Source organism: Gobius niger (genome assembly GCF_951799975.1).
Source record: "Gobius niger genome assembly, chromosome: 13".
In the NCBI taxonomy this organism is placed as follows: Eukaryota; Metazoa; Chordata; class Actinopteri; order Gobiiformes; family Gobiidae; genus Gobius; species Gobius niger.
In genome coordinates, this window is record NC_136864.1 from 23,916,144 (window position 1) to 23,938,700 (window position 22,557).

The 22,557-nt window shown below is 43.9% G+C and overlaps 4 protein-coding genes across 7 annotated transcripts in view; 3 read left to right on the forward strand and 1 right to left on the reverse strand.

Annotated features, from left to right (window-relative positions):
* The window catches only part of spidr (scaffold protein involved in DNA repair), a 32,638-nt gene extending 28,171 nt beyond the window's left edge, over positions 1–4,467 (forward strand). For both annotated transcript variants that reach the window (XM_079569144.1, XM_079569145.1), the window contains exons 16-20: positions 1,738–1,884; positions 2,952–3,039; positions 3,116–3,230; positions 3,349–3,405; positions 4,076–4,467. In XM_079569144.1, coding sequence (XP_079425270.1) covers positions 1,738–1,884; positions 2,952–3,039; positions 3,116–3,230; positions 3,349–3,405; positions 4,076–4,195 — 527 coding nt within the window. In that variant the 3' untranslated portion in view covers positions 4,196–4,467. The remainder of the gene's footprint in view (positions 1–1,737; positions 1,885–2,951; positions 3,040–3,115; positions 3,231–3,348; positions 3,406–4,075) is intronic.
* The window catches only part of mcm4 (minichromosome maintenance complex component 4), a gene marked incomplete at its 3' end in the record, with an annotated part of 54,089 nt that extends 37,649 nt beyond the window's left edge, over positions 1–16,440 (forward strand). The window contains exons 1-17 of one of the 3 annotated variants that reach the window (XM_079569150.1): positions 7,945–7,987; positions 9,058–9,131; positions 9,247–9,405; positions 9,592–9,755; positions 9,844–9,945; positions 10,025–10,120; positions 10,192–10,287; positions 10,427–10,565; positions 10,729–10,949; positions 11,084–11,204; positions 12,907–13,166; positions 14,248–14,613; positions 14,701–14,828; positions 15,360–15,567; positions 15,817–16,045; positions 16,128–16,261; positions 16,345–16,440. In XM_079569150.1, the coding sequence (XP_079425276.1) occupies positions 9,068–9,131; positions 9,247–9,405; positions 9,592–9,755; positions 9,844–9,945; positions 10,025–10,120; positions 10,192–10,287; positions 10,427–10,565; positions 10,729–10,949; positions 11,084–11,204; positions 12,907–13,166; positions 14,248–14,613; positions 14,701–14,828; positions 15,360–15,567; positions 15,817–16,045; positions 16,128–16,261; positions 16,345–16,440 (2,583 nt within the window). In that variant the 5' untranslated portion in view covers positions 7,945–7,987; positions 9,058–9,067. Of the gene's footprint in view, positions 1–7,944; positions 7,988–9,055; positions 9,132–9,246; positions 9,406–9,591; positions 9,756–9,843; positions 9,946–10,024; positions 10,121–10,191; positions 10,288–10,426; positions 10,566–10,728; positions 10,950–11,083; positions 11,205–12,906; positions 13,167–14,247; positions 14,614–14,700; positions 14,829–15,359; positions 15,568–15,816; positions 16,046–16,127; positions 16,262–16,344 lie in introns of those variants that run through there. The other 2 variants (XM_079569148.1, XM_079569149.1) reach the window with 2 other exon arrangements.
* cebpd (CCAAT enhancer binding protein delta) lies at positions 4,750–5,891 on the reverse strand. The gene has a single exon (XM_079569199.1). The coding sequence runs from the start codon at positions 5,816–5,818 to the stop codon at positions 4,943–4,945; it is 876 nt and encodes a 291-aa protein (XP_079425325.1). The 5' UTR covers positions 5,819–5,891; the 3' UTR covers positions 4,750–4,942.
* A 539-nt stretch (positions 16,441–16,979) lies between the features above and the next one.
* ube2v2 (ubiquitin-conjugating enzyme E2 variant 2) lies at positions 16,980–22,341 on the forward strand. The gene is made up of 4 exons (XM_079569219.1): positions 16,980–17,084; positions 18,587–18,732; positions 20,070–20,195; positions 21,519–22,341. The coding sequence occupies exons 1-4, from the start codon at positions 17,072–17,074 to the stop codon at positions 21,663–21,665; spliced, it is 432 nt and encodes a 143-aa protein (XP_079425345.1). The 5' UTR covers positions 16,980–17,071; the 3' UTR covers positions 21,666–22,341.
* Positions 22,342–22,557: the final 216 nt, after the last annotated feature.

A 22,557-nucleotide genomic window follows, 5' to 3' on the forward strand; every position in this document is an offset into this window, starting at 1 on the left:
TTTGCAAAATGAGGAGAGCAGGAACAGGAACAGCTCCTTCCCCCCCCTCCTGATTGGACCTGACAGGCTGGTTCACAGGAAAAGCTCGTCTCATTGGTCAACACGGGAGGACACAGGAGACTCTAATTAGTTGCTGAGATCCGGGTAGAGGGGACTTTGCCAAAAATTTATATGCAGTATATTATTACTTACTTTCTAATCAATTAAAATCAGGGGTCCTCAAACTACGGCCCGCGACTTGTAGAGCACAAATCCCTGAGTTTGTCAAAATGTCTAGCCCATTCCTGTGCGGAGTTAGGATTTTTTTAACTGAATAATCAGGATACTCATTCCAGCCACTTGGGGGCAACTTAAATAACTAAAAAATAATTCCACACGTGTCCAGCAGGGCCACTGACATAAGAGATCAGGATATAAACAACACATCATAGCCACGTGGTAAATGAAGCTCACCACCACAGAGTGTGCAGTGAATGAATAATGACGACACTACTTTGAGAAACTTGTGACACAGGCTCGAGCACAATACAGTGGTTACTTTGGTCACATTACGCAATGATAAATGGAATACCTGTGGCGTTTCAAATTAAAACAAAGTGTGAAAACTTGATTACTATTTTTGCAAATCACCACAGCTAAAGAAATATGTGCCTGGAATCAAGTGTTGATCCCGGGCCCCCATCACAGTCAGGAACGACAATGTGGCCCCCAGAGAAAAAGGTTTGAGAACCACCGCTTTAAATCGTAAATAAACCATCGACCGTTCCACGTACACAGTGCATGTTTGACAAGAGGACAGACAGAACAACAGAGAACAAACAGTATGGGGTACACTCAGCTGGGCCTGTCCCTCATCTGAACATCCTGTATCTCCGGGGTGGGGTGAGGTTAACATGCAGGGGGTGTGTGGTGATCATGCAGGGGGTGTTGAGGTCTGGTATGGGGAGCCTTATGATTTTTGCTGCAGTGTTTGTTACCTTGGTGAGTTTGGTTTGGTTTCTTGACAGTTAACAGGTTCAAAACAGTACAGAACAATATTACAGGTTGAATAATGGATTGAGATGGGGCGACATTAAGTAGCTCCATTTTCCGGATTATTGACAGCCGTTGTTCACTTCTTTTCTGAATGTCCGTGATGTGTTGATTGAATGTAAGTCATCTATTGTTGCCCAAGATATTTAAAGCTGTTCACCACAACCACCCACTCATTAACATCAAAACAGTAGAAATAGTGAAGTGGATCTGAATATGAGTTTCTCTCTATATATATAGATACATATATATCCTCTCGTTCAATATTCTACTTAGGGTCGTCTAACACGAAATAGCTTCCTTTTTGTTTCTCAAAGTTTAAACTCACAGGACTAGCTAGAGACCGCAACAAAGGCTAGATGTTAGTGTTTACATTTGCAATGCACACATTTTAAATTGCAAAACAGACAATAAAGGCACATTTATACACAAACAAAGTTTAATTTGGTAAAAGGCAATCAACTGACAACATTGGTTTGGTGTAAGCATGGGTTGCATTGTCAGATCCGAATTCTGTTAGACAAACAAGTGTTTTATAACTTTTTATTCAATCTTGTTCTAATAAATCTAGTTAGTTTGATGGTATTTAGCAGTTGATTGAGTATGACCACTGCTTTTGCTAACAATCCAACGCTACTCCCCTGTTTTCTCTTTCTTTCTTGCATTTTATTATCCTGCATATTTAATGTTCTCCTATCCCCCCAGGCATCTTCCTCTGCACGGAGCAGTCCGTTATCTCACTCTGCCCGAAGGAGCCCTCTGCCCAGTCGTCTTTGGGGGCACTCCCCAAACCTGTCCGACTGGATGCGCTGGATTCGGGGGTCACGCCCAGCTCCCTCTGCACTGTCTCAGGTCAGCAACTCTCAGCCAAACACTGCGGTTTCCATCTAACTCGTTCCATTTGAGCCGATCTCTCTCTCTCCCTCAAACAAAACCCAAAGTGTTCTCGTCTCCAGAGAGAAACTACCCTCTCATGACTAGACCTAGCGTTTTAAAGAAGTTCTGATGTGGGTTTCAGGCCATTGTTGTGTGTTGTTTGTTATTCAAAGTCCTAAAGCTGTCTTTGTGTGAGAAATGGAAACACATGAAGGTTTGGGTGAACTCGCATCTGTTCCTGTGGCGTTTTTGAAATTGAATTGACAAGAGTTCTCCCCATAAGGCTAAAAATCTGGCTGAAACAGAAGATAGTTGGGGATTTTCTTTAATCTGAACCGCATTGAATTTGCTTTGATTATGAATAGTGTACCTCCCACTGAACCAGGGTCATGGGGATTCAAGATTTGTACTTGCTATATTATATTATCGCACATATCGAGAGTGCAGTTACTTAATAAAGGATTCCAACCAGATGAGAAACCAAGAACGTTTCATTTCTTAGCACGCATGACGTCTGTATGTGAGCTTTTGCTTCAGCAGAACATGTTTGAATATATGAATGTCATTTCTATAGCTTGTAACCATCGTTTTGAACTTCAGTGTTTTTTCCATTATGCAAATGTCCCCCACAAAGTACAGATAATAGTCTGCATCTGTTGCTCAGTGTCAAAGCTTAGGGAGAAGGTCACTCTAAGAACACTGTGGCGTTCGGCCCCTCTGGCTCGACGTGTTTGGTCAGGTGGTTGAAAAAACAAACCACTCTGCGCCGTTTAACAAAAATTTATCATTTGGAAAGAACCTGTAGAGAGAGCGAGAAGGAAAAAAAAAGACCGGAATGTACAGACATTTTTATCGGTGTGAATACGCAACATTGCTTAAAGGAAGTTGGCTGGTTGTAGTTATCGCTCAATCTAAGATAAAAAACGAAGCAGGTTTTTACGCTCGTCTTTGAACTGCCATGATCTTTTCAACCACATAAACCTGAAAGAACCTAAAACATGCTTTATGCACATCAATAATGAAACCTTTGTGACTGTTTGCAGGAGTTATAGTTGGTGTGGATGAAAACACCGCCTATTCTTGGCCTGCGTGCAACCACTGTGGAAGTGACCGCTTAGAAATGCTGCCTCAGTAAGTTTTCAAACACATATTTCAATGGTCATCTCCGTTACTGGGTAATAAGTGTCTGTTTGTGTTTTTTGTTCAGCCAGCGCTTCCACTGTCTTTCGTGTAAATCCGTTCTGGACAAACCAGAGACGAGAGTTCAACTTGAAGTCGTCCTGAGCCAATCGTCATTGAAGGATTGCACTATAAAGATGAAGGTCTGTGTGTGTGTGAGTGTGTTTGTAAGTCAGATGTGGGCTGCTGATGGAAATGAGTGCACGGCTACGATCTGTGAGTTGAAAGCAAAAGTCTTATGAGTGTTTTCGTCTCCTCCAGCTGCAGAAGAAGACCGTCCTGTCCCTGCTGAACACTGCTGCTCTGGAGGGGGGTGAGGTAGGCTTACTACGCACATTATGTAACTCTGGGCTTCACCAGGCTCCCATTGAACCACGGGGTAAATCGATCTTCTGTCAATATGCCCAGAATCAACAATCACCTGTTATACTGATAACACTTCTGAGTCACGCTGCCCACTCATACAGCTGATGTACTTTCAAATCATGCCCCTGGCCTTGCAATGTCCCTGCCCTGATTCATATCTGACGTACTCTGCTGAATTACTTGGAACACAGAAAAAGAACTTTTGAGGTTTTGAAGTGATATGTGACAGTCATCTGATTAGTGGTTTGTAGCTATGAATGAGGACGAGAAGACCACAAGATCAGGTCAGCTTGAAGCTAAGTTTGTAAAATGACAATTGACTTTTAAACTCTGAGTTTACACTAGTGCCTGTACAGAGTCACCTGCCCAACACAGTCATTTAGTACATACATAGTATCATCTTTGGCATTGAGACTTCCCTAAAGGTTTTCTATTTCTTTGGCCAAAATGAAACTTTTTTATGATTGCGTTGGCACAACAGCTGACCAAGGTGAGAAAGTCAAAGGTCAGGGCCTCGTTTTAGATTAGTTGGCTGATTAGCTGCTGTGGTGGTTAAAGATTATGTGCAGTGGATAAAAAACCTTTGCTGCAGCTGCATTGTGATGTGTGCTATCTGCTTCAGTTCTCAGGGTACGATGTGGAGAGTGTCCTGGGAAAGGAGCTGGGCCCCCTCAACGCTTATGTCCGACTTATCACAAGGAAACCCTCTCTGTGGATAGGCCTGGAAGAAATCAGCCTGTGAGGCCATTTGGCTCCAAGGATCTGCGCACTGGGCTCTACCCCCTCGAAGGCCTCCTCTCCAGTGAACAGGCTGCAAAAGACAAGGTCTTGTTTGTGTTAATGATATGTGATCCTGTGGGCCAGGAGTTGACAGCCCAAGGGTAGACCAATAGCATGCAGTCTGTCAAAGCGGCCCACGTGTTTGTGCACTTCACAGAAACAGGTTTTAAGTAACTTCGCCAGCCTATATTTGTCATCTACCTCTTCCAAAGGACTGAACTGTGCTTATGCTTTGTAAATAAATGCTTTGTTACTGTTGACATTTTTATTCTCATTTTTAACTATTTCAACATTGTAAGTTCTAGCTAGTTCTAGCTTCATATAAAACTGTTCTGCAGCTTCAATAAATGCACAAGTACAAACTACCCAGACCAGGACATTGTGCACATTTTCAGTTCTGTTTATTATGGATTTCATAAACAAAATGTTTTCATACAAACTATATAAAAGATCATGCTCTGGCTCATACAAAGTTTGGAATTAAAAAACAACATGTACCATGAAAGGTATAGCACGTATGTAAATGCAGTGGTAAAATAATTTAATATAGACAAATTCCCACAAAATATGGCAGCAATATCATAAAAACTGTATTTCCAGTGCCATTATGGTAAGCTTAAATCACATCTGGTACAGATGGTAAAACAAAGTCTGTTTGAGGTATGTGTCCTGAAGCTCAGTTCATTCAAAGGGAGGGGTCTCCTGTTTGTCACCGACTCTCAATACTCGCGGGACCCACGAACGAGGGGTTGGGGATCTGCTTGAAGAAATCCCGGAGCCCCGTGAGCTCTCTGGTTAGCTGCTCAATGGTTTTGTGGAGCCTGTCATTCTCTGAGCTCAGTTCGATCATTTTTTGCTGCATGTCCAAGTTGCGCCTCTTGGCTTTGTCCCTGCTTTTTCTCACGGCGATGTTATTCCTCTCTCGCCTCTGTTTGTACTCCATGCTGAACCTGTCCACTGACTTTTTGCCCCGGTCTCTCCCTGCTTTGCGTGGCGAGGACTTGGGCGCGCTGACAGCACTGGAGACGGGCTCCGGGGTGGTGGGTGGGGTTGGCTGTCCCGTAGGGAGGCTCACGGAGGTCTGCGCGCACCTCTCGATCTGCGAGGGCAGAGATGAGGACATGTCGCTGTCACTCCAGTCGGACTCCTGCTTGATGGGCGCGTTGAACATCCCTTTATCCAAACCCCGGTCCACTTTCCTCTCTGCGGGATAGATCGTGCTCGCTGCGTTTGACAGCGCGGGGGCTGTTGACATCCCGTAGAAGTCCTTCTCCTGCTTCACGTTGTTGAACAGGTCCAGGAAGAGTTCGTCATTGCACAGCTCCAGGTTCGGCACCGCTGTCATCGACTCTATGTATTGGCTGAAGTCGATGGCGCTCTCGTCGTCGTAGATGGCAGGCGCGTTGCTCAGCTCCGCCATGGTGCCGTCCTCGCCCTCTGCCTGGCTCCTGACGCCCGGTTTGCACAAGCCTTGCTGGGGGCCGCTCAGCTTGACACCCTCATAGAAGTTAGCTGGCTCCATCGCCCAACTCATGTTGCATTGTGGAGACACGCAGTGGGAGTCCAGGCTGTATATGTCACACATGAACACTGGTGACTGATCCACGTGGGTTTAGGCAAAAACACACCAAAAAAAAGGGTCAAAAGTGTAAACCAAGAGATGTCACGTTTTACGCACGTCTCTGCAGCCTCTCTTCCACGCGCCAACTGTAACGCGCTCTGGTTCTCTGACCGCTGACCTTGCACCCTGGGTCTTGACTGTCGGGTTAACAAAAAAAGGTAAAAACTTGTCGTGAGATCTTAGTTCTCTCTGAGCCGTCTTTAGTTTTCGCGGAGTGTTTTGTATCGTTTCCCCGAGCTGACGTCAGACGCACCTCCCTCTCACAAGCCAGTCAAGTCCGGACGGTGTCAGGTGGTGTCCCGTTTGAGGACAAAAAGGGGCGTGTAGTCCGCGTGCCACCCACTCTACTACGAAAGCATGAATGGCCCAGGGTTGTTTACATAGGCTGTGGGTGTTCAGGATTAACTTAAATCTACTGACAGTCATCATCCCTTAAAAATCTGACCCCAAAGTACACGGAAGAAAATCGTGATTTTTACGGGAAGAGCAATCACCAGACACAATGACATATTGAGCATAACTCGCCTATCACTTCCTACGCTCTTTATTGACAAATGCACGGACTTCACTCTGAACTGTTCATTGTGTATGTTGTAGATTATTTACTGTGATTCTGCGCAGAATCACAGAACACATACATACATACATATACATACAGCCTAGTTATACAAAAATATTTCACAAGGTCTGGAATGTTACCCAAACAAATGCCTGTCCTGAAATATCAGCAGGCTCATGACCCATGCATTGGCACAGACTGTGAGGGCCAAGAGGCGGGTGCATCACGATCAAATGTCTCTGCTTCCATCTCAAATATGGCTTGTATTTCAGAACATCTTGTCTAGGCTAGTTCCTGCTTGTGCTTGCAGATAAAATCATTTTTATTAGGCCATTAGAAGTGTTATGTATTGCAAATGCGTAAAAGTGGGTCTTGGTGTTTGTGGATGAGTGTTTTCTTTCTTGTCCTCAAAAGACCGACATGTGCTGACACTTCTCGGAAGCCCGCCTGTTTTCCCCATAGGAAGTGCGCTTTTCCTTTACGGACTGTCCGTTTTGTGGAAAAGTGCGCCACGCTGTGGTTATTCAACAACCGCGCGTTCAGCTCTTTTCTTCAAACCAAATGAACAAGCACTGCCCTTTAGCTGAGGCGTTCATATGGTTTCTGGTACAGTGGGTTCAAAAGTGTAGGACTCCTGTTCATGTTATCATGGCATTATGTAGCCTACTACTGACAAGATTTTTCAAAATCATGAGCATTGAATGGAATTTAAGAGAACTTTTAAAGAACAATTTTGATTAACAGGTCTGAATACTTGTGTCCCTAATAGCCTAATTGTTGAATGATCACCAAGAGTAATAGACATGGAAAATGTTCTGAACCCACAATATAAAGTCTTTGTTTATGCATTCAGTTGGTTAAGTTTCTGTACACATATTGTTGTGGTACCAGGGCACTCTCTGTCCATCTGGTCCCACACTGAGTGATGAGTTGGTGGGCTGCAAAGAAAGAGAAATTACCATTATAAGAAAAAAAAGTGGTCTGGGGGGGGTTTCACTTTACTCTGCATAACAAGTACAGTGAAACCAAAACTGTATAATATATTCCACGTTTCTGAAATATATAGGCGGAAAAAATTAAAATAAAAGCGAATTGACATATTGGTTACATTGTTTCCTTAAAATAGATTGAACCAGTCTTTTTTTTTTTTTTTTTTTTAACCCCTGGCATAAATGTTTATAAAATTAATATAACTGTTCAATAAAAAATAAAAAATAAATAAAAAAAAGTATGTGTGTGGCGTTGTGAGGGGAAACCATTTTCGCAAAGGGGTTGAAAACTGTCAAGGGTCAACTATTACCCTGTTTTAAACAGTCGGTGACGCTCAAAACACAAACCCCCGAGTGGTTTTAGTCAGAAAGGTGAGTAAAACGGTCCCTCTCGATAACCTAACCCGTGCTAAAAGTGATTTCAAACCTGTCGAAACGAAAATGTTTCCCCCTTCGCCGAAAATACCGTAGCCCGGAAACAGCGCCCGACGCCGCTCCGTTATTGGTGCAAAGTTCCGCGCGAAAATGACGTCACACTGAGTTTCGCGCCACATCTGCTGCAGACGGAGCAACTCAGAGCAAGAGGTAAGGAGTGATGGACTTTTTACCGTCTAGATTTCGATTATAGGAGTCAGAAGTCGAGTCAGCGTTGCTTTTGCGTTCATAGCATTACATATTCTTCCATTGTCTCTATCCAAATGACATTGCGTCCACGGTAGAGTCAATAGAAGAGCTCATCGTGATGCTTCATTGTTTTCCCCGCAGTCACATGTCAAATAATGGAGACTGACAATGCACGGATCACTCTCTGCGTGAAATATATCATTCATATATACGCAATGGTTTCACAACTTGTATTCTCTAAATACTTGATGCATTTATGTTCTGACGACTTACGTTGGCATTATTTGGTATTTTCATATGTAGGCCCATGTGAACGCAACAATGTCATACAGAGTAGGTTCATGGTCATCACAAATGGTTTTAAATCACTTTTACATTTGAACAATAGTTAAAGTTCACCCATTCTTTCCAAATACACTCCCAGGTTTGAACACTAACACAATGGGGTTGATTTCTTTTTCATGCTGCTCGAGCCACTCTCATCAATTGTTATATTTGAGGTTTGGCACTAAGGGGATTAATGCAAAGATTAAGAAAGTATGTTTTTATGGGCCGAGGTGTATCAGGTTTTGACTATTAACTCCCAAGTGCAATTTCTCTTGTTCAGCTTTGCCCAAATCCAGAAGCTCACAGCTACAGGCCCAGGTTTTATACACATTGTTGCCACATTTTCATAGAGATTTGTCACTTTTGTTGCATATTCATCCTTGTTTTCATATTTTTGTCGATGCTGTTTGACACTTTTTTTCAAGACGCTTTTAGATTTGGGGAAAGCCAAACTGCAGAGAATGTGCTCGGTTAAGAGGTTGATACATCCATGAGGCAAAACCATCATATTCTATGCATGGGCTGAGAATAACACAGCCAAAGATCCTCAAATTAAGACAAATCTTCGAAATTTTGAGTTCTTTTTTTCTCGAATGCTGCGCACAGTTGACTTAGTGACCCCAATGAACGGAGTAGAAGTGATAATATTTGATTCAATCTTTCACGATTGACTGTGAACTTATGCCTTTTTTTTTTTAATATAGAATATCAACCATGTCTTCTCCCACTTCCACTCCTGGTCGCAAAAGAGGCAGGAATGACGGCAACCCCTCCACTCGTAAGTATTTACCACTGGCTCCTGCCCTTTGGTGTGTAATTGTAATCCATTTTTTTGCACCACCTGTTGTTTCTCTCTCGTTCTAAAGTTGATATTCTACTTTTCTTGCCCACAGCCAGCAGCGATGTTCCCACCTCTCCCCCGTCCCACCGCCACAGAGGCCTGGACTCCTCCACCGGGGACCTGATGCCGATGCCCACCTCCCCGGCCACAGACGTGCTCAGTCCAGCTGCGCCCCAGGACACCTCGCTGTTCTCTAGCCCTCGCCCCTCAGGTGAGTGATGGGGTTTACTTGCCTATGATGGGAGTTTCAAAACATTGGTTCATTCTTGGCATTTGTAACATCTATGATTAAAAGTTTCAACTTTCAGGACCTGTTTCTCTTTTAAAACATTCTCCTCATTGCCTCAGTATGTTCTTGGTTTCTGCGTTACATAGAATCCCATATTTCTGTTCACAGTAGCGCCAAATGAAGTGGACATGAGCTCGCCCCTTATGTACGGGACGCCCAGCTCCCGCGTCGATGCCACTCCCCGCAGTTGTGTCCGGGGAACACCTGCCAGACAGCGCCCTGACCTGGGCTCCGTGAGGAAGGCTCCGCAAGTGGATCTTCACTCCGAGCCAGTCAGTCATTCTTCACCTTTACATGTGAAGGATAAATCAGAATAATGGCACTAGTGGTAAATAACTAAATATTTGTTCTGTTTAATAGCAGAGCACAGATGGGGCAGTGGCCAGTGAGACCAACGCCGGGCAGAAGCTGGTCATCTGGGGGACAGACGTCAATGTCGGAACTTGCAAGGAGAAGTTTCAGGTGCCAGTGCCCTCTTGGCAATTTCCGCTTAATTTCCGCATACATTTTTGTTCTTACATTTGTCCAAATTTTGTTTCAGAGATTCCTGCAGAGGTTTATTGACCCGACCTCCACTGAAGACGAAAATGCCGGTCTGGACCTCAATGAGCCTTTGTACATGCAAAAGCTGGAAGAGGTAAAAAAAATAAAAATAATAATAATTTATTTATTAACATGCTAAAAACTTTTCCTTTCTGGCTCTTAAAGATCAGTGTTGTTGGGGACCCAGTGTTGAATGTGAATTGTCGGCACATTCAAACTTTTGATGCAGAGCTGTATCGGCAGCTCATCTGCTACCCTCAGGTAACTTTTTGTTTGCTATATGTGTTAAGATCTATGAACTCTTGCAATGCACCAGGATGAAGCCATCTGCAGAAGTAAGGTCGCTAAATAAAATGCAAAACCTTAACGAGGAATGTGTTTCTTTCTTGTTCTATCACAGGAAGTCATCCCCACCTTTGACATGGCTGTGAATGAACTCTTCTTTGAGCGCTTTCCTGACTCCATCCTGGAGTTTCAGATCCAAGTGCGCCCCTACAACGCCCTGAAAACCCGAAACATGAGGAGTCTGAACCCAGAAGGTGAGTGGGTTCACGAGCCCAGCCTGCCGTAGTGCCAGGTGCCAGTAAAGTGAAGCCACACTTATTAGCGCGACCGGATTTTTGTGAATCTCCTTTGAGGTTTGTGAAGTGTGAGGTACAGGCCTCATGGTAACGCTTCTGTCTGCCTTATGTTGCTTTTCAGACATTGATCAGCTCATCACCATCAGCGGCATGGTGATCCGCACTTCGCAGCTCATCCCCGAGATGCAGGAGGCTTTCTTCCAGTGCCAGGTGTGCGCCTACAGCACTCGGGTGGAGGTGGATCGTGGCCGCATCGCCGAGCCTGCTGTGTGCCGCCACTGCAACACCACCCACAGTCTGGCACTCATTCACAACCGCTCGGTCTTCTCAGACAAGCAGATGGTGAGCGCTGGGGAGCGGGAGCGGGGGCAGATTGCTTTCAGTGAATGACACCTAGTCTGAGAATATGTTACGTGCTAATCGGCGATGCGTCGGTGAGGTCATGACATCTGTTGTTCTGTGACCCTCCCAAACAGATTAAAGTCCAAGAGTCCCCTGAAGACATGCCAGCCGGGCAGACGCCACACACTACTGTGGTCTATGCCCACAATGACCTGGTGGATAAGGTGCAGCCGGGAGACAGGGTCAACATCACAGGTAAGGTCCTCATTAAAGCTCCTATGATCTGACCATTACTGTTATACTACTGTATACCTAAAGCAAACACGTTGTACAAGAATGATCTAGAAACCCAACTACCTGTATTATTTCACAATTCTTCGGCTGGGAGTTAAAGGTAAATGACTCTTCTTAGTGGTTTAAAAAAAGGCACTACAACTTTAAGTGAACTCGGGCTGCCATAAGTTGCCCATGAGGACACAAACACCAGTTTCACTGTATGTGGACATGTCATTCCTCACCCTCAGTTTTGATGGGTCCTGAGATGGTGCAAAAGAAAGTTCCAGCTCAAGTGATTGAAAACAACTGGTTTTACTCAAAGAAATGGTCTTTTAATGTTGCAAAGATACCAAAAAGTCTGGTACTGGAAGAAATTGAAAGTTTTCATTTTAAGCATCAGTCAACGGAGATGATAACGTCATTTCGTTGACATTGACGTTTTAATGAGGATAATGGAACGATGAAGAGCTAAAAAAAAATAGGTCTTTGACTAAAACATGAGGCACGTGGACTCTCGTGCTGCAGGCTGTGCCCCTCTCTCCCTCTCCACCTGCTGCTACAACACCCTCCATAGAGCATGTGTGACAGTGATGTCACAGGGACCTTATCTTTTCTCTGGACAGTTTTAAATACCGTTGCATATGAATGCGGAAAGCATGTTGATGACCGAATGTGCAGACAGCTCTGTTTAAAAAAATAAATATTGAAGCGATGATCGATGACGAGCGATGAGAAGAGCGGACACTTTTGGGGAAAAGTCATGTTCACAGTCGTTCCCTCTAATTCTCATGTGTCTAAACACTCAAGCTGCGTGAGCAACGGTCAGGTGGTCCTTCCCTGGTGTTTTTTAATTCAGAGGATGTCCTGTGTCCACTCCATTTGCTGCAAATGAAGGAAATAAAGTTATGCTGTTACTGATTATAATTTACAACGTCATTGGTTTAAAAAAGGCAGCTCAATCCCCAGTACAATTGCCTTATTTCCCCATCACATAGTATATTAATAATATTACATTTAACACAGCTAATTAAAAACATTATAAACCAAAACTGTGCAGTAAATGGTATTGAAATAACAAGCAAAATGGGAATAATCCTGTTAATTTTTCATGTGACTCACAGGCTGTAGCTAAATGAGGCTGTACAGTGTGTGTGGCCAGAAATCTGAATGAAAATGTCTTGCTGCTAAATGAATAAAGCCCAGTCTGCAACCCCTCTCGTACTCTGACCAAATCAGCTGATGTCAGTAGTGGACCTCTCCCGCTGTCGAGCGTGCTGCTTCGCTTTCGGACAATGTTTTAAAATGTTTTCATTTTCGCTGCAGAGAGAAAGGGAACTAGTGCCCACTGTGGTGTAATCTGTCAAAAGCTATCAATCCAAGAGATGATCGTTTATCCAAATTTCCAATACATATCGAAATTAATGACTACTATTTATAATGAAACTGACTAAAACCTTCTGAGTTTTTGTCAAAGCTCAAAAACGTGGCTCTCACATTTGAAATGACGTGACTTAAAGGCAAACCACTAAAAGGGCTGCCAAAAACATGTGATGCACCTAATTCTCAAAGATCTGGTAAACTTCAGGGAACTTGCCCACATGAAAAAATAAAGCGTGTTTTTAAGAATTGTAATCATGAAAAGAAACAATAACCTTCAACACTTTTGTCTGGTCTTTCAAAGGCGTTTACAGAGCCGTCCCCATGCGAGTGAACCCGTTCCAGAGCAACGTGAAGGCCGTGTACAAGACCCACATAGACGCCATCCACTTCCGCAAGACGGACGAGAAGCGGCTGCACGGTCTGGACAAGGACGCCGAGCAGAAGCTGTTCACAGAGGACCGCGTGCAGACGCTGAAGGAGCTGGCAGCCAAACCAGACGTGTACGAGCGCCTCTCCTCTGCCCTGGCTCCCAGCATCTACGAACATGAGGACATCAAAAAGGTGTGCGAGAGAGGCGGCCGTGGACGCCAGCCAGCACTGTTCAGAATCAAAGCACGCTCTATTTCGGGGCGCAGCATATTGCTTATGAATGTGGGGGCTGAATTAAATCTCCAGCTGGTAATATGGAAAACTTGAGATGGTTCTCAGGTGTCGTATTCTGTGTTTGTCAATCTGTCTCGAGAGACAACCGCATTTGTAGTCGTCATCATCCGGGACCTAAATAACTTTGAACACTAATCCCCCAGCAGTATGGATTGTTTTCAAACTAGCACTCACATTACTTACATCCACATTGGAAATCAAATCAGGCTGCAATTACTTCAGCTCTAGTTAAGTGTTCAGTACATTTTGTAAAGTTGTTAGTACTATACTCTTTTTTTTTTTATTTTAAGCTATACAAAAGTTCCAAAGCTTAAAAGCCCTGTCCTCTGTAAAGGGGGACATTTGTGAATTTTTTTTTTTTGCTTTTTTTTTTTTTTTGCTTAAAGAACAGTCAGAGCAAATTGTTGTAAACATTATTGTGACAGTGACTCTAAAGTGGCCTTGAAGGTTGTGAAGCTTCTGAAAAATGTGGATGTTAAGATATGCCAGGAATTACTTTGAGTTTTTAATTGTTAAATTGTGTCCAAACAGTAAAAGCAAACAAAGCGATTGAAAAATCTGGTATAGAGCCTTTAATGTTTGCCCACTATTTATTTATTTTTTCAAGCTGTGGTTCAAACTTTTCCATATTTCCACTTTATAAAAAATATTATATGCTCAAAGTTCCCCAAGGCCAACATCAAGACCAAATCAGGTCTAAACTGGATTTTTAAGAGTCTTATAATAGACCTAAATCGGCCAAAACTATTAATATTACTACCAAATAGGCTAAACTTAAATACATTACAAAAGTATAAATTACACATTATTTAATTAAAATGAAACAAGCCTAAAATTAACCAGAAGAAGAATTCTACCAGAAGAAGCCAAAGTACCAAAGCTTGACACTTGTAGCGAGAAATGATTTACTCAGGGCTGTAAATGTGATGCTGTATTTTGAGGTATGTGAAATAAAAATGTCCTTTTATGTACTTTTAAGGGCATCTTGCTCCAGCTTTTCGGCGGCACCAGCAAAGACTTCAGCCAGACCGGACGAGGCCACTTCAGAGCCGAGGTCAACATCCTCCTGTGTGGAGACCCCGGCACCAGTAAATCCCAGCTCCTGCAGTACGTGTTCAACCTGGTGCCGCGTGGGCAGTACACCTCGGGGAAGGGCTCCAGCGCCGTGGGCCTCACCGCGTACGTGATGAAGGATCCCGAGACCCGGCAGCTGGTCCTGCAGACGGGGGCGCTGGTACTGAGCGACAATGGCATCTGCTGCATCGACGAGTTTGACAAGATGAGCGACAACACGCGCTCGGTGCTGCACGAGGTCATGGAGCAGCAGACCCTCTCCATCGCCAAGGTGCGTGAGCGGTTTCCTTTTGGTTTATTACCGCCACAGTCACAAGCCTGGGGTTGTTTAATGAATATTTCCTCTTTTTGTCCACAGGCTGGCATCATTTGTCAGCTCAACGCCCGCACTGCTGTTTTAGCTGCTGCCAACCCCGTGGGGTCCCAGTGGAACCCTAAAAAGACCACCATTGAGAATATTCAGCTGCCACACACTTTATTGTCCAGGTAAAGCTGAGCCACTGGAGTTGTTCAAACAGAAGTAATAACATAGAACCACATTTTAGTACTAACCTGGGGTGGTAAAAGTATATTTTTAGATGGACAATGGGAATTTGAAGTAATTAAGAGAAAAGATTGGTGTGATACTTGGACGGAGCAGTCAGATTATAAAACTTATTGTATGTGGAGAACCATACAACCTTTTTACAGGGATATTTTCAAAGTTGGCAATGCCCGTCCATTTTGTCGTAACAAGCTACCCAAGGCCAGCAAAAGGCTTGGGCTTTAAAAAATCAAAACAGTTGGAAGAACACCTGTCGAACATTTGCGTTATGTGGCAATGGAGCAATCTGCTAACAAGATTTTTTTTTTTTTTTGCCACCCAAGTCTGAAGTAAAGCAAAGTGTCACCACACGGAGAAAATCTATTACAGCCGTCACTTGTGTCACTGTGAACACGAGTTTGTGTGTGCGCGTTTTACTCGAATATCGTCTCCCCATTAATTAATTTTGAATGCGCTGCGTGTAATGTCTCTAGGTTCGATCTGATCTTCCTGATGCTCGATCCCCAAGACGAGGCGTACGACCGCAGGCTGGCTCACCACTTGGTGTCGCTGTACTACCAGAGTGAGGAGCAGATGGAGGAAGAGTTTCTCGACATGGCCGTGCTGAGGGACTACATTGCGTACGCACGGACCTACATCAACCCCAGGCTGGGTGAGGAGGCCGGCCAGGCTCTTATTGAGGTTTGTCCACTTACCCAAGTCTTTCCTTGAAATAGAATACACACAGTATTTTGTGAAAGCAGCAACTTGTGAAAAAAGTTTGGCTACTGCATATTGTCTGCATCTCATTATCTGGGGATCTGGGGATTCTCAAGGGAACTTTTGAGGAATATAGGACAGTATTTCATGTTGTTATACTTGATCCCCGTGTTTACTTTTGCTTGTTTTTCAAGTGCCAGTGCTCTCTTTTAAGGTCTTAATTCTCCACAGGCCTACGTGGACATGAGGAAGATTGGCAGTGGTCGCGGCATGGTGTCTGCCTATCCCCGACAGCTCGAGTCTCTGATCCGACTGGCCGAAGCTCACGCCAAAGTGCGCTTCTCTGAGAAAGTGGAGACCATCGACGTGGAGGAAGCCAAGAGGCTACACAGAGAGGCCCTCAAACAGTCGGCCACCGATCCGAGAACTGGCTTTGTGGACATCTCGATTCTCACCACAGGTCAGGACGGGGCACCGGATTTTGGATTTGACAGACGGAAGCATGATGGGGGATGTCTAATGGCGTTTTTTCAATGTTTCAGGAATGAGCGCCACCGCCCGCAAGCGCAAGGAGGAGGTGGCCCAAGCACTTAAGAAACTCATCCAGGCCAAAGGAAAGACGCCAGCTATGAAGTACCAGCAGCTGCTCGAGGACCTAAGAGGACAGTCTGAAGCGGTAAACACATTTCCTCATTAGTTCTATTATTATTTTCCTCACCTTTGTGCATCTATATCTACTTAACAACCTCTTGTTTTCAGGCCATCACGAAGGAGCTGTTTGACGAGGCCTTGCGGTCTTTGGCCGACGAGGACTATTTGACGGTGACTGGGAAAACCGTCCGACTCCTCGCATAAGTTAATCTGTATGTGAAGTGGATTTGTCAAGAAAGAAATGTGTATATTTCATTGAATGTTGTTTATGTGTCGCTCTTACTGTTGGATGCCCCTGTATGCTATGGTTTCAAGAGGGAGAGGAACGAGTGGAACCTGCCAAGTTGAATTTGGCGCATCATATTTCTGTTTTGTATCGGAAATGTCCCTGTAAAAAGCAAACTCTCCAGACGCTTCACTTATCGCTGTATATTAAACAAAAAAAGACTTATTATGACAGTGCATTTCATTTCATTGGTATTATTGTGTGTTAGCTCTCTGGCAATTGTTTATATGAAATAAAATAAATTGATAAAACTGTTACTCTTGTGAAGTTGTATTCAGTCTATGGTAAATGGTCTCAATTTAGATCTGATATCAAAGCACATATTAAACACTATAAACATAAGCCCTTAGTAATTGATTGTTGCACATTGCGAAAGACTGTAAATTTAGGATGTGGCTATGTGAATATTGCAATGGTTTAGTTTGTTGGTTGAATAGTTAAATGCAGGCGTGAGTAAGTGGGATTCGTGATGAAGTGGCGCTGAGTTGGGCTTGGTTTTAGCGCCGCTGATGTCACAGCTCTGTGCGCTGCTCGACTCTGCTGAAGGAGATGGCCACCTCAGGTCTGTATGCCTCCACATCCAAAATACACATCTAAACCTGCGTAGGCACCGGGAGAAACCACGCCAGACCTATCATTTACACATCCAGCGACCGTCCTGTTTATTCAGCTTGTTTGGAAAGTTGATCTAAAGCGTGTTGTTGGGGGGGTCGGCTCTCCTTTGAGCAGGCAATGCTTGTGCAGCCGCTGCGCTAGCTCACCTAGCTTTATTATAAGGGAGCCCACAACTTCTTGGAAATGGCTCACGAGAGGGGGGGATTGAACTCGCGAGCTTACCCAGGTGAAAAGCATGTTGGTCGACGTGTTTACCCCGTGGTGTTTTGTACGATATGGATAACGTGAGCCGCTTTGTGATGTGGAGCAAACCCGCTGCAGACAACAGTAGCCACCGTTAGCTTTAGCCGTTAGCGCCTAGAATATTCTAACAACACGCAGCGGAGCGAGCGGCTCTTTCTTTTCTGTCAAATAACATCGGCTCTGCTGTAAGGACACGTGTAAAATCACGCCATCTCTATTTTTTGGCAGACGGTGGGTTTCATACGCCGAGATATGCGTTATTGTGGATGATTTAAAGCGGCACATTTTTACAGCACAAGTGTCGGAAGCGGCAACACACTTGGGCCAAATGTCCCCCAGCTACTAATACTTAAAATTCAAGGTGGGATCCCGATATCTATAGTCGCCCTCAGGGAAAGGACAGTAAGCTGCTGTGTGAAAAATGTACTATGTGCGACAATCCACGGTTTGGCGTTATCGCTGGGATGTTTTAAAATACAGATTGATTATAGATGGCACGCTTGATTTCAGCAAATAGACAGAGCCGCAGCGCAGACCCTTTTAGCGCCCAGCAGGAAGTGTGGCTGATGAGACTGCAAAATAAAGTCTGACCAAGTTTGACATCACAAATGAAATCATAGCGGGGACAGGGAAGCACGATTAAAACCACGGTGTTCAGCGTGAGACGCATTTGGGAAAAGGGTTTGTTTTCATCTATTATGGACAAGTGAACGCACCGCTCGTCTGTTGCGCATGGATCGGGGGGTCGTTTCACATTGTCAGGGTTTCAAATGTGCTGAGGCCGGCGTTTACAAATATATCTGACCTAAATCCTGCGCCTATAGTACCCCAGGTTATCTGTGACACGAATGCGACAATACAGCAGGCAGAGGCAGCCCTTCTGGCAACTTGTCTCTCATTTTAACTTCTTTTTATCTCACACTCAGGCACAGACGAATCAATCATTCCAACAATCAATCTTATCCCACTACATTTTCTTTTGGACAATGCTGTATTTTTACATTATCCAACAGTGACGGGAGGGTCCCAACACCATGAGCATAAACAAACAACTTGTTTACTCTGCTATGTTGGCACACTGCATTCAGACTTGAATCAATAACACCGTCACCCTATAAATATCCCACTACACTAGCCCAACTCCGCAGAACTCCCAACTCTGATGCACTCGTTTATACGTCTCGCTTTGGCTTTTTTTGTCCGCAGTTACGGTCCCACGTAATTTCCGCTTGTTGGAGGAGCTCGAGGAGGGCCAGAAGGGCGAGGGCGATGGCACGGTGAGCTGGGGTCTGGAGGACGATGACGACATGACCCTGACGAAGTGGAGAGGCATGATCATCGGACCACCTCGAGTGAGCGCCCCACACAGATAACACCGGCAGAGGGATGGGAGATTTCCGTCGAGCTGTAGTCACGCACACAATGCCGGCAGCACACCTACACAACAATTTCTCAAATGTGCTGTTTTTCTCCCGTTGGTTACGGCCCTCGTACACGGCTAATCAGAGGAGCAAAGCGTTGATGTGTGGCTTTAATGAACTGAGCGGGTGGTAGAAAGAGAGACAAGGGTCACATTAATTGCAAGGTGTGTCGATGTACAATAAAAAGAGTGTCGTATTGAAAAAATGGAGAGAAATCAGTGGCCTATTCAGTCGTCTGTGTGAAGTCTCTCCCTGATTTCATTTACATGTGTGTCATTTGTGCTTTTATTCACGGTAATTGAAATGGAAGGGAAAACGATGCTTCTTTGCCGAAATCAAATTGAATATATCTCTCCTTCTACACATCAACGTTAACTTTTTCCTGGGATCATCAGGAAGCTGATCCGGTTAAAATGGCCTCACGAGCTTTTTGTTAATCCATTGTTAAATTTTGAAGGAAAGCCATTTGTTGACAGTTCTTTTAAAGCAATACTAACTAACTTGCTTACCTTAATAAATCCTTTCCGTAGTCCCTCTGGGGGTAATACAAGTGTTAATGGAGGGTCTTTCATCTCCCCCCGGTGTCTCTGGCCAGAAAAGCACATTTGCAACTTGACTGCCACCGGGCCGGAGCCACCAATACACACTAATAGAATCATGAAGAAGAAGCTAACAGGCTAACAGGCAAAGCTAACTGCGTGCTAGCTCATGTTAAACAGTATTTACAGCCAAGTTTTGTAACTGGATGTACAATATCCCTCTCTCCCTTCGGCTTTTCTGTCAGCCTAGTATTTACTCTCACAGACAATAAGTTAAAAAATCGCAACTTGCCATGACACCTGCAGTTGCGCTTATGGCCTCTAGGGGGCAAGCGTTACATAGTACTGCTTTAATGGTAAAACTTATAGCGCTTTTCTACCGTCATCAGACCAAAAGCGCTTTACAGCAAGGAACCAGTCACCCATTCACTGTCTTTCATACACCAGTGTGCGCAGACACTGGAGGCAAGGTGGAAGTGTCTTGCCCAAGGACCTTCCGATGACCCGCTCTATCCACTGCGCCACCGCCGCCCCCTCAACATTCCCGCTCCTTTTATTGCCATGTTGCTCCAGCAAATCCTTAAGTCCAAAGTTATATCATGTGTTGTAATTTCAATATAAAGCCATTTCATGTTAAGAAGCTGTAGAACAAATGTATGAATAAAAACATCTCTGGTGATCCTCTCATCACTCAACTGAACCTGTGCATGGTTTGCTTTTTTGTTTCAGACCAATTACGAGAACAGAATGTACAGCCTGAAGGTGGACTGCGGACCCGGGTACCCAGACACAGCCCCAACCGTTAGATTTGAAACGAAAATTAGTATGAATGGGATAAATAATTCCAACGGAACAGTAAGTAACTTGCATGTCCTTCCTTCTCACTACATCTCTTATAACGTCACTTTCCTTGACTCAAACTAGTTCTTCACATTTACTCTGCCATACGATACATCTGCAGTTTGGATCAGTGACTGTGGACTTGTAGGATTTTCACACTTTATCGTAGCATTGCTAGTGATTGTAAGGAGAGCTTTGTCAGGTCAGGGACTTAGGTCATTGATAATTAAATGGGCAAAATCCTATGTGGATGATAGACAAGTAGGTAGGAACAACACTCAGGGAAAAGGTAGGGAGCCACTGAGCAAGGAAAGTTAGGAATGCACTGTGTGGCAAAAAAAAAGCCACCACCCAAATTAAATGGGTTAAACTAAGCATGTGGTTCAGGATGTTCAGCCAAATGATTTGAGATTAGCAGCTGGTTGTGGTGAGATTTTACCATCCAAAGTGAACCACCTCACTCTTTGGAAGGTGTCTAAACAGGGTTTGCAGAGGGCTCTCAATTTGTCCCTTGGCCTGGTTCACTAAAGGAGGAGGGATAAACTGCTGCGCATTCAATTGACAAACCCGATCACAACACTTCTTATTCTATAGATGTCATATGTTGAGCCAACAGTGTTTAGGAAAATGAAGATGGCACATTAACAGCTGTTCCCATAGGGTGATGGGTAGCATTTGCTTTAGCATTTCATTTATAGTTTGGAAAGGAATCTTTTTAAACCCATAGCATTACATTATGAGTTGTGAAAATGTGTTGCAGTGGATCAGAAAATAATTGAAATTAAGTTGGTAATAAAGCATTATTTTTCCATTTGGCGTGTATTGACCACTAAGCACCACAAGCCTGGAATTACCAACGTTCTCTTGTTAATCATTGGCTTTTCCTTCTTGGTTCTTTGTTTGTTGGGCTTGTGTGACGTCATTGTTGACGTAGCGGCCCTTACGGGTCTGATGTGATTGAAACGTGCTCTTCCTTTGAGTCCAGCTGAGGTCCAATGGGCCTGTAGCTAAAATGAATGACCTCCTTATCTCATCACGATGTCCGTGAAATTGACGAGTCTCCATGTTGTGCAAGCACAAAATGTCACATCAAGTTTTTGGACCACCTTAAGTTTTGGTCACAGCATTTTGTGGATTCAGAATATTGAGGTTATCAGCAGACCTCATTCTTGGACTGATAATAATTGACCCTGCGGTTTTGTCCAGTGAGATTATCTTTATGCTTAGTCAAATCAAGTATTTCCCTGCCAGTTTTGTGGAGAATAATGATGTGTCATAAGTCAGTGTCAGCCGCTGTCCCCGTGACTGATCTGCTGTTTTCTGTGCTCTGCTTTGCAGGTGGACTCGCGTAGCATACCAATCTTAGCCAAATGGCAGAATTCTTATAGTATTAAAATTGTTCTTCAAGAATTGAGGCGTCTAATGATGTCCAAAGAAAACATGAAGCTTCCACAGCCTCCAGAAGGACAATGCTACAGCACTTAATCACAATGGATTGTTTTGACCCTCTGTCTTAAAAAACAAAAAACAAAACAAAACACCTTACTCTTAGAAATATTGTATAAAACCATCAAGAGGCTCACCTCGCACATCAACGATATCGACGTCTTCAAGAGCAACATTGGACTTTTTCTTCTTACATAGCTTGTATGAATACAATTGCCCCGATAGAAAGTTTATGGCAGCCAACAAAAGACCTCAGTGGCTTCTTTCTGTTTGAGTGGGCTGGGAGTGGGGAAGCATGACGCCACGCAGAGGTTGTACCAGACTCCAAATAATCTTAGTTTTACGACAAGAGAGGCATGTAACTAATATCTTAGTCCACGAGAAGCCACAATGTTTGAGTTTGTTAGTTGAGCATAGCAGGTTCATTTGAAAATATCATGCAGATGCCGAAGCAGTGACTAGTCAAATAGTTGAGTCACACGGTATGAAGGTTTCTTTTCTTTTTTTTTTCTTTTTAAATAAATATATATATTATATATCTGTGTTGGACACCAATACGTTTCCGTTCTGCAGCTCTTTGACATGTAACAGACGAAGGCCTGTTCTGTTCTGGAAAAAAACAAAAAAAACAAAAACAAATTGCATTTAACTACTAGTGGAAATGGCAGGTGTATGAACTTGTAATTTTCTGAAATAAAAGTCACTCTGCGAAACTACTGTGGAGTTGTTCTTGGACTCTGCACTTGATGGTTCGTCCACTATGGGGCGCCCTCTGCGTACGTCTTTCACACATTACATTTATGCTCCGTAATCTGGATTGAACTGGCAACACAGTGGGTTTGGAAAGTTTTCACCCCTTTTTGAAATAGTATTTCATTATGGAGCAGCCTAATGTAAAACTACAAACCTTTTTCCTCTACTGACAAGCCTA